Source organism: Astyanax mexicanus, chromosome 8, assembly GCF_023375975.1.
Source record: "Astyanax mexicanus isolate ESR-SI-001 chromosome 8, AstMex3_surface, whole genome shotgun sequence".
NCBI lineage: Eukaryota > Metazoa > Chordata > Actinopteri > Characiformes > Acestrorhamphidae > Astyanax > Astyanax mexicanus.
This window is the reverse complement of record NC_064415.1, coordinates 13,892,263-13,905,564: the sequence shown is the minus strand read 5'-3', so window position 1 is coordinate 13,905,564 and position 13,302 is coordinate 13,892,263. Positions and strand designations below refer to the sequence as shown.

Genomic DNA, 13,302 nt, shown 5'->3' with positions numbered 1-13,302 from the left:
CTTTTAAAGTCAAACGAGCGCTGGATATTAATGTACACAGATTTCTCTCCTGAAAACTGTTTATTTGGGTGAGTAAAGCAGTTCCGTTTATTTACAGTAAGCTTAGATTTCCAGATTTCCACTAAGGCTAGCTGCGGTTAGCGGCTAATGCCACCCGACAGCGCTACACTGACAAACCCTTAGTGTTCTAGTAAGCCAGGGTAATATTAGTTAGCGGTTCATCCCATGTAGCTTATTTTAACACGGTAAACACACAGACTACAGTCCGATATTTCTCTGAACGGCATAAGAGCTAGCACTTAGCACGGTTAGCGGCTAATGCTAACACTGCTCCAGCCTCGGTTTTGGAGAACTAGCTAAACTGAAACTAGCGGAGTAACTTTACTGCTCCTTAATACCTGACGGCTAAAATTCCTACATGAGGTGCACCGGATTATTTAACGGATTGATGATTTTTAAGTGCGCCTTATAGTGCAAAAATTATGGTACAGTATAGTTTATTCACTAATGTCTCTAATCTCCTCAGAATGCTTTACACTAGATTATAGAACATTGCTGTAAGGATCTAATTGCATCCAGCCACTAGAGCTTTAGTAAGGACCAGGTACTGATTTGGATGATCAGTTCTGTTGGGCAAAAACATCACAACTATGCAGCTATCAACACATCAGCATGCTTTTAATTGGGCATGGTAACCTCAGAATCACGTGCCACTTATCTTTAATACTATTAATGCTTTTCTATAGAGCTGTTTCTCCAGAACTTAACATCAATGGGTCGTCAATAGGTGCACCTTAAGTGAGTTAAATTTACAAATTAATGTCTTGGAAAGTGTCTTGATACTTATATTAATAATAATATATTGTGTATATTATTGCACAAAAAACACAGTACAATATGGTGTATATGAGATACACTCACATACCAAAATCCATGGGACAAGAACTAGTATTCCTCATTACCACCCACTGGGCTGTCCACTGTGGCTGGTAATCTATTCTATGTTGTAGTCCTGGTACACATTGTTACACTTTGGATTAAAGAATGTTAAAAGCACAATTCCCATAACTCACATAGCCTTGCCATGAGCACACGGACCAGTTTTTAGCTTCACTCACAAGATAACACCTCACAACTTATACAGACGTGGGAATTCCAAATCTTCTGAGTCTCCTGAGGCAGCGCTTCATGGTCAAGTGACACAATGCTGTCCCATGTCTTGTGGTATGTCAGTGAATTGCAAACTGCAGATTTACTATCAAATGGGCTAACCACAAGAAAAAAGTTTATATTTGTAATAAAAAGTAAAAAGAATAGAATATAACCTTCATTTAACCATTTTCTGCTTTCTGTGACAGTTATTCCTTGGTTTAGAAACTGAACTGTAAAATATTGCATGCTTATCATCCCTAAAAGTTTTTGGTCAACAAAACTTACTGTACTTAAGTATTATGTTACTTTACTCAGGTATTAATGTAATGTGATGAGTTTTTGCTTTTGTTCAATTACATTTATAAGACAAAGGAGTTTATCATTTTACTGATTACATCTTCATTTATACATTGGTATAATACATCTCAGTGTCCAGTTGAGTCTCAATTTTAATATTCTGTAAATTCATATCAAGTGTAAAACGAAGCTACCCACAGCTAGGGTTATTCATTTTTATACAATGACCAGTGCTGCCCATTAGTCGCTGTGCCGCACACAGAGATTTTTGAAAAGGTTTAAATGTAGACCTTATTTTTGAATATGGTTTTAATGTAAATCCAGTAGTCTTGGTTACGGAGAGCCTAATTATCTAATGCAGCTTTAAAGCTATTTTAATGTAAAAAAAAAAGGTTCATATGTGACTGTTATCTACAAGAGTAGATTTAAATGTATGTATGTGTGTTTTGCTCACAAAGAAACACTAAATGAAACAAAAAAGTATTGGGACAGCTGATTATTCATTGTTTTTTCTTCAAAAAATCAAGGGAATTAAAAAAGGAAGTACTGCTCTACAGGGAGTATACATGTTGTGTGTATGTCTGTGCATTTTCCCCCACATCTAGTTCATTAAAACCTTTAGTAAATCCTGTTCTCATTATTTGAGCACACTGCTGGATACTGGAGGAAGAGACTGCCTGCCACCTAGTGGAGCATTTCCCTTCACATCCCACAGTACTGACCTTTATTCTTTACAGACTGTCAAAAGTGCCAATAGGAATGCTCCACAATTCCTAAGACTCCGTATGTAAGCTCACTCGTCCATCAAACATATTATAACATTATTGTCATAAGTGATATCAACTTGACAGGCACCAAAATAGAACCATGTGGGACCCCAAAAGACACTAAACTAAACCAATAGTTTTTTGTGAGTAATAAACACCAGGTTCAAGGGGTTAAATTGACTTTCATTTAAAGTTAAAAAAGTGTTTTACTTTTCCTGATTTTGTTTTGTGTGACACCAAAGCTGATACCTCCCACACTTTATATACATTTATTTATTTTTTTTTCCCATTTTCTCCCAATTAAGCTAGGCCAATTGCCCCTAACCATTCAGCTGCTAGCCATTTAGAGAGAGCAAGGACAATTGTGCTCTCTCAGGGCTCCAGCAGCTGATGGCAAGCTACATGACCAGGATTCAAACCAGCGATTTCCTGATCATATGGGCAGAACTTGTCAAACTGATGTCAGATTTACACCACTGGAGCACTCAGGGCCCATCTCCCACACTTTAATACACTATAAAACAATTATTTTTTTCACTCAGAGCATTCACAAAGATTTAATGCAGTTTGTTACTGAACAAAAATACAGCACAGTCGCATCAGTGCATCCATTAAAAAAAACAAACATCTTACTGTAGCGATCCAAACATGCACATGACATCAGCATCAGCGACAACTCATCATCACAACTGGCCGCATGCAGAAATCAAATATTTCAACATCATCCAAATATAAAGTCCATTTGCACTGAGTGGTGAAATTTGCTCCTCACTGAAAGTCTGCAGAGTTTAAAAACCGTACAATATAGGACAGCAATAAAGTGGTACAATATTAAGCGTCCGACGGGAAATGACGGAATGGGTGGACGTAAAACCAGTCAGTCTGCTTGGCAGTGTTGGTGCGATCACTTAAAAACCACCATAGGGTGTTACCATTACAGCACATTCAGCGAATGCAACACGGTACGAAACACGGGCCAGACGCTTCTCTGCTACCCAGCCAGAACTTCTTCGGAACATCCATTTGCGTGAAAAGTCTTGAGAATTCACTTACGAAATTTCAGCCTGGACGTTATTTATACAAAAGAAAGACATTCAGTTCATTCAGTTCAGTCAATACTGAGCGAAGGAAAGTAGCTCGAAATTAAGCACAATTATTTTTTTTTCAAGTTTTATGGTTTAAAAAGATACCAGAGACAAAATCGAAATACTAGAAAATAATAAGATGTTCTGTTACGAGACCAGAAACCTTCTCCTCTGTCGTCTTTCTTTTCATTTTAAAGCACTACAATACCGCAGATAGAGCCTGCTTGCTTCATACTGACACTTGGGGCATCTCAGATGCATACGTGTGTGACTGTACATAATAAATATATATATATGTATATATGTATATGTATAGAGATAGAGATTTCTTTTGTTCACCCACCTGTTAAAAAAAAGATGCTGTATAAAGACATCATGTTCAACACTTTGGTATAGAAGTTCGGCAGGCAAAGACCCTTGGCAACCACACTCATGACACTGACAGCTAGAACCACGGATACTGAAGATTGTGTGCAGCAGGAGTTCTTTAAAAAAGTGAAGGTTCCTGATTCCTTTGTCGGCAAATATTGCTTTAAGCATTATTGCCAAGGATCGTTCTCCATTCCAGCTCATTCTCCAACTTCTCAGCCTCGCTGAGTCTTCGGTGGCAGACTGACACGCAAAACTGAGCATCAAAACTGAGCATTTTTGCAATATCTGAAGTAAACACTCACCCACACATACACACACACGCAAACACACACACGCAAGCAAACACACACACACACGCAAGCACACACACACTCCACAGTCCTTCGCACCGAACCCCTGTGGAATTCAGGGCCAGTGAAGCGAAGATCTTCTCTGAAGCGAACTGAAGAACCGAAGTCAAAGTCCTCGCCTCCTGTCCGCTCCTCTCACTCCTCACACACCGACTCCTCGATGTCCACAGCGCCTCCTCTGGTCAGCCTGCGCATCTTGCTGAAGTCGTGGTCCCTGCGCAGGTAGGACAGGGTGGAGGCGCCCTCCGAGTGGGTGCCCAGCTCGTGGGGCTGTGTGTGCGCAGGCAGGGGCTGCATCTCCCCTCCGGTCCTCCAGAACAGGCAGTAGTGCTGAGGATCGTTCACCCCGAACACCCCGGCGCAGGTCTGGGTCAACACCTCCACGCTCTCGCCCGCCTTCCAGTGCAGGGTCTGCGCCGCACTGCGCTCTGTGTTCTGGAACAGGATACGCACGAACCTCTGCACAGAAACACACACATACATACAGGAAGAGGGGTTAGAAAATGATGTACAAGAAGAGCCAGACTATAACCACTTAGTTATTACTGTCTTAAGATGTTTTAAGATATCTTGACTAGATGTTTTGAGGCAACTTGGTATGAGTTAAGATGTACACATGAAGACTCTGTCTCTTTATTGAGACAAAAAAAATAAATAAATTTGTGTTTCTTTATGACAAGGACTCACTTAAGACATTGCTTTAATTTTATGTTTCTCATGTTTATTTCATTGCTTTATCATAATAATACATAGTTCTGGAAAAAACAAGAGACCACTTCAGTTTCTGAATCAGTTTCTCTGATTTTGCTATTTATAGGTATATGTTTGAGTAAAATGAACATTGTTGTTTTATTCTATAAACTACAGACAACATTTCTCCCAAATTCCAAATACACATTTGGTCATTTAGAGCATTTATTTGCAGATATAACAAAAGAGATGCAGAGCTTTCAGACCTCTAATAATGCAAAGAAAAACAAGTTCATATTCATAAAGTCTTAAGAGTTCAAAAATCAATATTTGGTGGAATAACCCTGTTTTTTATTCACTGTTTTCATGCATCTTGGCATGTTCTCCTCCACCAGTTTTACACACTTCTTTTGGATAACTTTATGCCACTCCTGGTACAACAGTTCAACAATTCAAGCAGTTTAGTCCTCTTTACTATATTCCAGAGTTATTTTCAATTTGGTAAAATCAAAGAAACTCATCATTTTTTAAGTGGTCTCATTTTTTCCAGAGCTGTATAATAAAATATATATAATAGTAATATAACTTATAATAATACACAACTATTAGTTCATTTAAAGTTGAGTTAGGTTATTTAGTGGGTCATGCTATCACAGCCCTGGCATCTGGCACCAGTGGAAAACCCTTACCAGAAAGTTGGGTATCTTAGCCAATCAAGATACAGTATAATATAGTGACAAATATTGACACTCCTCTAAAAGACACAAGTGTTGTTCCCATGTTTTATGTGGTGGTAGCACTATTTCTATAGTTTTAATGAGTGGTTTTAAAACAAAAATAAAATGCTGTGAAGGTTATTTAAGACAAGAATAAGACGAGACTATATATTAAGGGTGTCAGTCCTGCCACTGACTCTAATTCCCTTGAGAAAGACTCCATTGCCCAGAATTCACCTGCGGCGATTCACCATGCTTCTAATCATCACACACACCTGGACTCTATAGTATAAATAGAGCCTTCTTTCATTCACTCCTCGCCCGGTACTGAATCTATTTCTTCCTCTAGCTCTTCTACCTCGCGATTTTTTTCGTTTATTGACCTTTTTCTATTTATTTCATTTCCTACCCTTTTCTATTTATCGTCTACCTACTTTATTGCCTTGGCTATTTGTTTGTTCTTAGCTGTTTTTGGTATTGACTATTTTTGTATTTTGGGCCATCCCTTTGCCTTGCACTTTTGCCTTGCTTTGGATTTTCTGTGCATCACCCCTTTTCCTGCTCACTCTGGTATGTTGTGTCTTAACTATTCTCTACTGACTATTCTCTTAAGCCTGCTCCTTTATTTAATAACCCGTGACAGAAGGAATCAGGTCAGGGATAAAAAAACATGAATTAAAAAAAGTAATCACAGTTGTTGCAGCTCTATAACACAAGAGCAATAACATACTGTAAGTAAACAGTGTTAAATTACAGCGTTCTAATGTATAGTAACACAGCAGATGTGGCCTGGAGTGGGTGATGATCACCTTTAGACTTCAGACAAACACAAAGAGCTGACAGGAGTGCAGATTAGAAGGTGGTGATGGGGGTGGTAAAGCATACCAGTCATCAAATGTTTTGAAAAAGACATAAAAGGCAGCCAAATCAGGTTCCCAGAACAACAAAAGAGTGAAGTGTTCAAGGTTAATCAGAATAAAGTGCTGCATACATCATGCTGACAGCTGCTGACAAAAGGCTGTGAACAGAAACAAAGTAAAATAGAGTTTTTTTTTGTGGATCAGCAGATAAAGGTGTGTGTGAGAGAGACAGAGAGAGTGTGTGTAGTGTGTGTGAGAGAGACAGAGAGAGTGTATGTGTGTGTGTATTTAAACCTGGTTCTGCTGGCTCTCTCTTTGGATCTTGGCCTCTTGGCCTCGTCTCCTGCTCCACTCTCTTAAACTCTCTCGGGCTTCGTTGGTTAAGCCGCTGGTGGATGGGGTCCCAGGCTGGCTCTGGATTAGGCACACGCTGGCGTAGACGCTCGTCAAGTAGTACCCTCCTACACAAGAACATGCACGCAATCAGGCTTAGATTTAACACTTTAAAACAGTCAGAGTTTTACTATACAGCATTTTGGAAGCATTTTTCAATGAGTGTTATAAATGGGATATATAATACAGGTATAATATAATAATAATATATAATACATTCTCGTTGCCGACCTATTTTTGTATTTTGACCATTATCTTGCCTTGTCCTTTTTGCCCTGTTGTGGATTTGACCCCTTCGCCTGCTCCCTTTGGTATGTTACTTGTTTATGCTGCCATTTGGTTTCTGACCCTGCCTGTCCTTGACTATTCTTCTAAGCCTGACCCTTTATTTAATAAATTGAGTGTTTAGTATCCACACCTGTCTGTAATGTGTTTATCTGGCTCCTATGACAACAAGATGTTTTAGACTGCAGAACTGAAGAAGGGTGATTTTTCTTTATTGCACCATTCTCACCATTCATTGTGCTGGAAATTCATTGAGATCAGCAGTTCAATAAATACTTAAACTAACCTTTCAGGCCCCAAAAATCATGAAAATCATTTTAATGACTGATGTGAATATTACAAGAAGCATAACTGCATTTTGTATGCATTCTGCTGCTGATACAGGACTGGCTGATTATGTGAATGAGAAGAATCTTGAATGACTTTGAAATCTGCTTATTGTCAAGAAATCTGTAGCTGCTTGTACTGACTGTGGCTCCTCCTAAAAAACACTGACATAACTTTCAAAATGGGTTATCTGTAGTAATCATAGCCTGTGTGAGAGTGGACAGTATGCCCTGTTCACTCCCACTGTGACATTTTGAAGACAAAAGTTGGTTGAAATTGAAGTTGCCATACTGTCTGTGTCTCTTTGGCAGGTAGAGGGAAACTGAAGCCAGAGCATTTGCAGTAGAGAAAGGAGGTAGGGTTGTGTGAACGCTCAAAACACACCCATATTTCTTTGGGCAAGTTGTCTCTTTGTCTCTAAATTGTGACAAACTAGCATCTACTTGCATCAACTTCATCCGAATTCTGAAAACACGATCTCTACACAATGACAGCTTAATCAACTGCATGCCAGGTTTTTAGGGATATTAATATGCCATTTATTGTCTTGAAATATTTATTTTTGGACTATATGTTGAATAAAATTTTTATGCTATTTTTAACACTGGAAAGTGATTTAGGCTGCGTTCACATTACAAACCACGTTGCTCAAATCCGATTTTTTGCTCAGATCAGATTTGGTGATCTTGACGGACCACATTCACAAATGTAAGTGAGCTGTATCTGTGTGTAATGTGAACAAATCTGTCCCTGAAACGCCTCACATGCGCACATTGATACGTGTATAAACATCTTCTTCACCAACAACAAAAAACATCATATTTAAGAGACGTCTCGTAGCTTTATAAAAGGGAATGGATGAGTTAGCAGCTCATATGTAGAGCATCTTTTGCTGGAGTGGAGAGTAAACAGCTGGTCTGAAGTACATGATCAGATCGAGGATTAGAAAAAAGGCCAGGCGGTTTGCTTTTGCTGTTTTTACAGCTTTAACTGCAGAGCTGCACCAAGAGATGTGTGGGTACGAGAGAGAAGCACGTAGCACATGCGTAAAAGCAAAAAGACGATGAATGAATTCTGATTTAACCGTTTACATTCATGTCACATATCTATGGATCAGATACATATCCGATTTAGGATCACATATGAAAGTGAATCGAATCTTAGGCATCTCCGGCACATTTACACAGCCATGAAAAAATCTAATTTGAGCCACATTGAGCAAAAAATCACTTTGGCCTGGTAATGTGAACGCAGCCGGTAAAATAAGTTTATTCTGAATGAAGGCATACCAACTGACATTGCTATATATATTGCTATATTCATGTAAAATGTCTGTTCATCACCTAATAGCCATGCCTCTTAAAATAGCACCAAATAACTCCTATAAAACACATTTGCGTGTATAGGAACAATACAAAAAAAAGGAAAAAAGACAAAATTTAAATAATTTTCATGTGCTGGACAAAATTATTCGCTTAAATCAATCACTTCCTACAATTATCAAGAAGCTTCTTCCACCTCTCAACTGAAATTTTGGACCACTCTTTTTTTTGCTGACTGCTCCAGGTCAATCATATTTGAAGGTGCTTTCTTCCCCCAGCAGTTTTAAGATCTCTGCACTGTATCGGACTGTAAATATAAAGTCTGCCGTTGTAATATGAAGAGTTTTACATATTTCATCATGTTTTAGACCAATAGTTATCCAGTCTTCTGTGTTACCTCAGTATGGGTGTGCCATATCGTATCATGCGCATTTTTGAATATTGTGAACAATATTATACCCTGAAATATTGCCCATATCACCCACCTCTAATTATCACATGAGGGTTCTACTTTTTGGCTGTTTTTAGCACTGCTCTCATTTCCCTCTCATCTACTAGAGACAGATTATATCTGTTTGGTATCATTTATTTGTCACACCAGCCACAGCTCATTCTGCCGCTCTCGTCACTCCCGGTGAGCCTGGGAGTGATTTGGGGCTAAAAGACTACAACCCCAAGAAAGCTATGGACTACAAACACGGTGATGCCATGGATCACATGCCGCAGCACCGTGGATCACCTGAGTGGTGATTCGATTCATCTGGGCTTTGGCCTACTTAAGGACTCGATTTTCCTTTGTTTCTTTCCGCGTATTGCCCTCTGTGCATACAAAGCATTTCTCTTGTGATTATCTCCATATTTTACATGTTTTTTCCACTTTTTGTGTTTTTGACCTCAATTTTTGCATTACCTTTTGGACTTTGGACTGTGTTGTTTCCTGGTTTGACCCTTGCTTTGGACTTTTTGGATTGCCCTCTGATAGTGTTGTTTGCCTGGTGTTAGATCCTGGATCGCTGGTATGTTTGTTTTGAGCCTCTGGTCCCTGTTAACTTTGTGGATATTTGTAAATAGTGTAAATAAAGCCCATTTAGCACTATATCTGCATTTGTCTCTGTCTTGCCTGGCCCATCTGACAGTAGCAGTGTATTCTTGAAATAATATTTGAATTCATTGTTATGTCATATCAACAGCATACCATGAATTATCATTATATAATTTTAGGACCATATCGCCCATCCCTAGTGCTCAGTCAATTACCTTCCCCTGTCAGCCATGACGGCTCCAGCAGCTCCATCATGTACTCTGTCTCCAGCATGAGTTGTGGGATGTTACACTGGACTACTACATAAGACAGTACTGGCAGGAAGTCCTCCGAGCTGTAGTCCTGACCTGCAGACCAAAGAATTAAACATATGTTTAAATCATATAAACTCATAATAACAGTACCTGTACTAGAGATAAATTCCATTATTATTCCAATGGAACAGTCTCTCACACACACACACACACACACACACACTCACCAGGCTGTGATCCCATGGCCTTATACACACTCTTGCACACCTGTAGAAGCAGCAGCACTTTGTCTATAGGCGAGTGGCTTCGCTGCATTAAAGTCAGCTTCTTCTTAGCCCTTTCAATGCCCTGAGCATCCAGGACCCCGGAGCGCACGCCCAGGCGCTCTAGCGTCCCCTGCTGGCAGGCCTGCAGGCTGTTGGCGAACCTCTGGAGAGAGCCGTCCTGGGTGTGGAGGGACAGCAGCGTCTGACCCAGCTGAAGCTTCAGAGGTTTCAGGACACAGCCAAACAGAGCTTTCTCCAGGGCCAGGTCTGCACAGGAGACACACACACAACAGTGAGGAGGATACTGTGCTACAGTGTGTGTGTGTGTGTGTGTGTGTGTGTGTGAATGTGTAGGTGTGCTTTAAATAAAAGGGCTAAATTTGTTCGGTGTTAATTTGATTTAGTTGCATAAACTCAAACTAATCATGGCAAGAAAATGGAACGAAAATGACGGCCAAAAGTTATTTTGGTTCCAGCAGATAAAAACTGTCAAGATTCTTTGATGGAAAACAAGCAAATATTATGTTAATGTTATGTTCATGTTTCCCCTATTTATAATCATATAGCATGGTACACTATTTACATTGTGATTTAAAGCAATTAACTCTTAACTTTAAACCTTGCATCTCTATATTTAATGTCAGATAAAAGAGATTTTATTCCTCATCATTATGGATCATTTTACTGTGATAAAGTTTTTTTTTGTATTCCTAATTAAGAGGAACAGTTAATGTAACTAATTAACCATGTATTGTCACACTGACCTTGGATCATGAAAACTAGGAACTTTGTAACTGGATTCAAGCTACAGATTCAAAGACTTCTGACATTGAGAAGCTGTACATTTTTAATTATATCAAAATATTAGGCAATATGACTATATTTGATTGTATCCTATCATTTTGTTATCAGAATAATCTGCTTTATTTGTGTACATCATGATTGTCACTGGGACTTAAAAGACACTGGCCAACTACAATAAGGGATTTGCTAGTGTTAGTTTTTTTGAGGGGTGGAGGGGGGGAATTAGTAGTGCATTTTAACTGTGTCAAAGATATCACAAAAAATATTATGTATAATTAAAAATAAATTGTAATCAGCCAGCCCTGTGTAGCCTATATTTTACATTTTTGGAAAAAATGGAAAAGCATATTACTTTCAAGATATTTTTTGTCATTGTTTCATTATAAACTTCAATAAAACATTATTTTCAATGTTTAAATTTTTTTTAACTTTACAAACTTCTAAAAATTCTCCATGCCTGATAAATCCAATATTTTGCTGATTTTCTAATTAAAAAAAACAGAATATTAACAAATTATCTTCAGGAAAAAAACAACAAGGGGAAAAAATAACATATATACCAAATTATAAAAATAACAAAACATATGAATTACAATTTTTGTTGTTTTTTAAAATATAATAAAGAAATTCGAACAACCCAGTAATTAGGCCTTAAGATGTGCATTTATGCTGCTATTTTATTAATATTTAACTTCATATTGTATTTTTTATTGTATGTTCAATTTGATTTAAACTGTAGCTTTAATAGAAAAATACAAAAGTTTTAAGTGAACCTGAATAAAAATAGAAAGAATAGAGGGTATGTGCTCTTTAAGCTGTTAGTGAGTGTAATACATTGCTCTGTATGTGTATTACATAATTCTCCATCTGTTGAGCAGTTTTTCAGCTAATAAATATTAATCTAAATTTTACACAAGCTGAGTGTTACTGTCCACACCCAAATAACCCAACAAATCTCCTTTTAGGAAAACATGAAGCAGACGTGTCATGAGGCTGCAACCAATGACAGATGGACCTCATCGTATTATCACACACATACACACACACACAAATCTGTGTGCATAGCAAACTATATTCTGCAGCTCTTTATCTCTCTGCTTTTTCCCACCTCACACAAACACGCACACACACACACACACATCGCGCCTCCACTGACGAGAGTGCGTGGGACTATGATATGTGCTTATGATAAACGAGAAGCACAAAATGCAAATGCCTCCACCAACACAGAGCCGCTAACGCAACACCAGGCAGCTCAGCTCCCGAGACTCAGAGCGGCCATGTGTTTGTGCTATTCTCTGCCTAGTCACATGCACCTTCTCATTTCCCTCACTCTCTCTCTCTCTTTCTCTTTCTCTCTCATCTACTACACACACAGACACACAGCCACAATCACTCACACACACTCAAACACACTAACAATTGTGACCAAAATAGCCATCATTAAGTCTCATTAGCAGATAATTAGTATTAAAGGTGCTTCAGAACGGCAAACCTTATTTATCTTACCGTAGATAAACTCAACTAATCAGTGTGAAAAGGTGTGTTGAAGCAAGTAATCCTCTAAAATGTGCCGGGCAAAGGGTCCCAGGACCAGAAGTGAAGAATAGGTGTGAAACAAAATATCAGTTTTAGACATACAAGAAAAAGTATGTGAATCCTTTAGGATTACTTGGATTTCTTCTGATCTTCATCTAAGTCACAACAATAGACAAACACAGTCTGCTTAAACTAATACCACACAAACAATTATACTTTGTGTTTGCATGTTTTTTTTTTTTAAACATGTTAAAATTCACAGTGAGGGGGGACAAAGTATGTGACCCTGCAAGATTCCCAGTCTTTCTGTGACTTGTCTTTAGATGTGAGAGGGTTTCAGACTTTAGTCTATTAAAAGTCTTTTCAGAGACTTTTTAAAGTTATCTAGTGTATGGTTAGCATTAGGAGAAGCGCTCAAACTGACAACCAAACAAGCAACAACAGCAATCCACTAAAATTACCAAAGAACCAGAGGTCCGTGGGCACTGATATGTAGCCAAAAAGCGTGTTTCTTGACATTTTTATGTAGTTGATTTCATAACTGGGGATATACACTAAGTCAGTGGTTCTCAGTCCTGGTCCTGAGTTACCACTGTCCTGCAGGTTTTAAGTGTAGGCTGCAGTTGACGTAAGACAGGTCCTTGGTAGGACTGTCCAAGGCTTTGTGGTGACGTCATGCATCAACATCACGTGGTTAAACTAAGGCGCCAAACTTGTGTGCTTTTTAATTTCCTCAAAGAAATAATGTATTTTAATGTATTCTGACTGTTGTGCATACTGA

At 38.6% G+C, this 13,302-nt stretch overlaps 1 protein-coding gene across 1 annotated transcript in view; it reads right to left on the bottom strand.

Annotated features, from left to right (window-relative positions):
- Nucleotides 1-2,741: 2,741 nt before the first annotated feature.
- The window catches only part of rin1b (Ras and Rab interactor 1b), a 50,839-nt gene continuing 40,278 nt past the window's right edge, over nucleotides 2,742-13,302 (bottom strand). The window contains exons 8-11 of the mRNA XM_007238481.3: nucleotides 10,140-10,445; nucleotides 9,874-10,005; nucleotides 6,584-6,750; nucleotides 2,742-4,482 (exon numbers count right to left, since the gene is read on the bottom strand). Coding sequence (XP_007238543.3) covers nucleotides 4,159-4,482; nucleotides 6,584-6,750; nucleotides 9,874-10,005; nucleotides 10,140-10,445 — 929 coding nt within the window. The 3' untranslated portion in view covers nucleotides 2,742-4,158. The remainder of the gene's footprint in view (nucleotides 4,483-6,583; nucleotides 6,751-9,873; nucleotides 10,006-10,139; nucleotides 10,446-13,302) is intronic.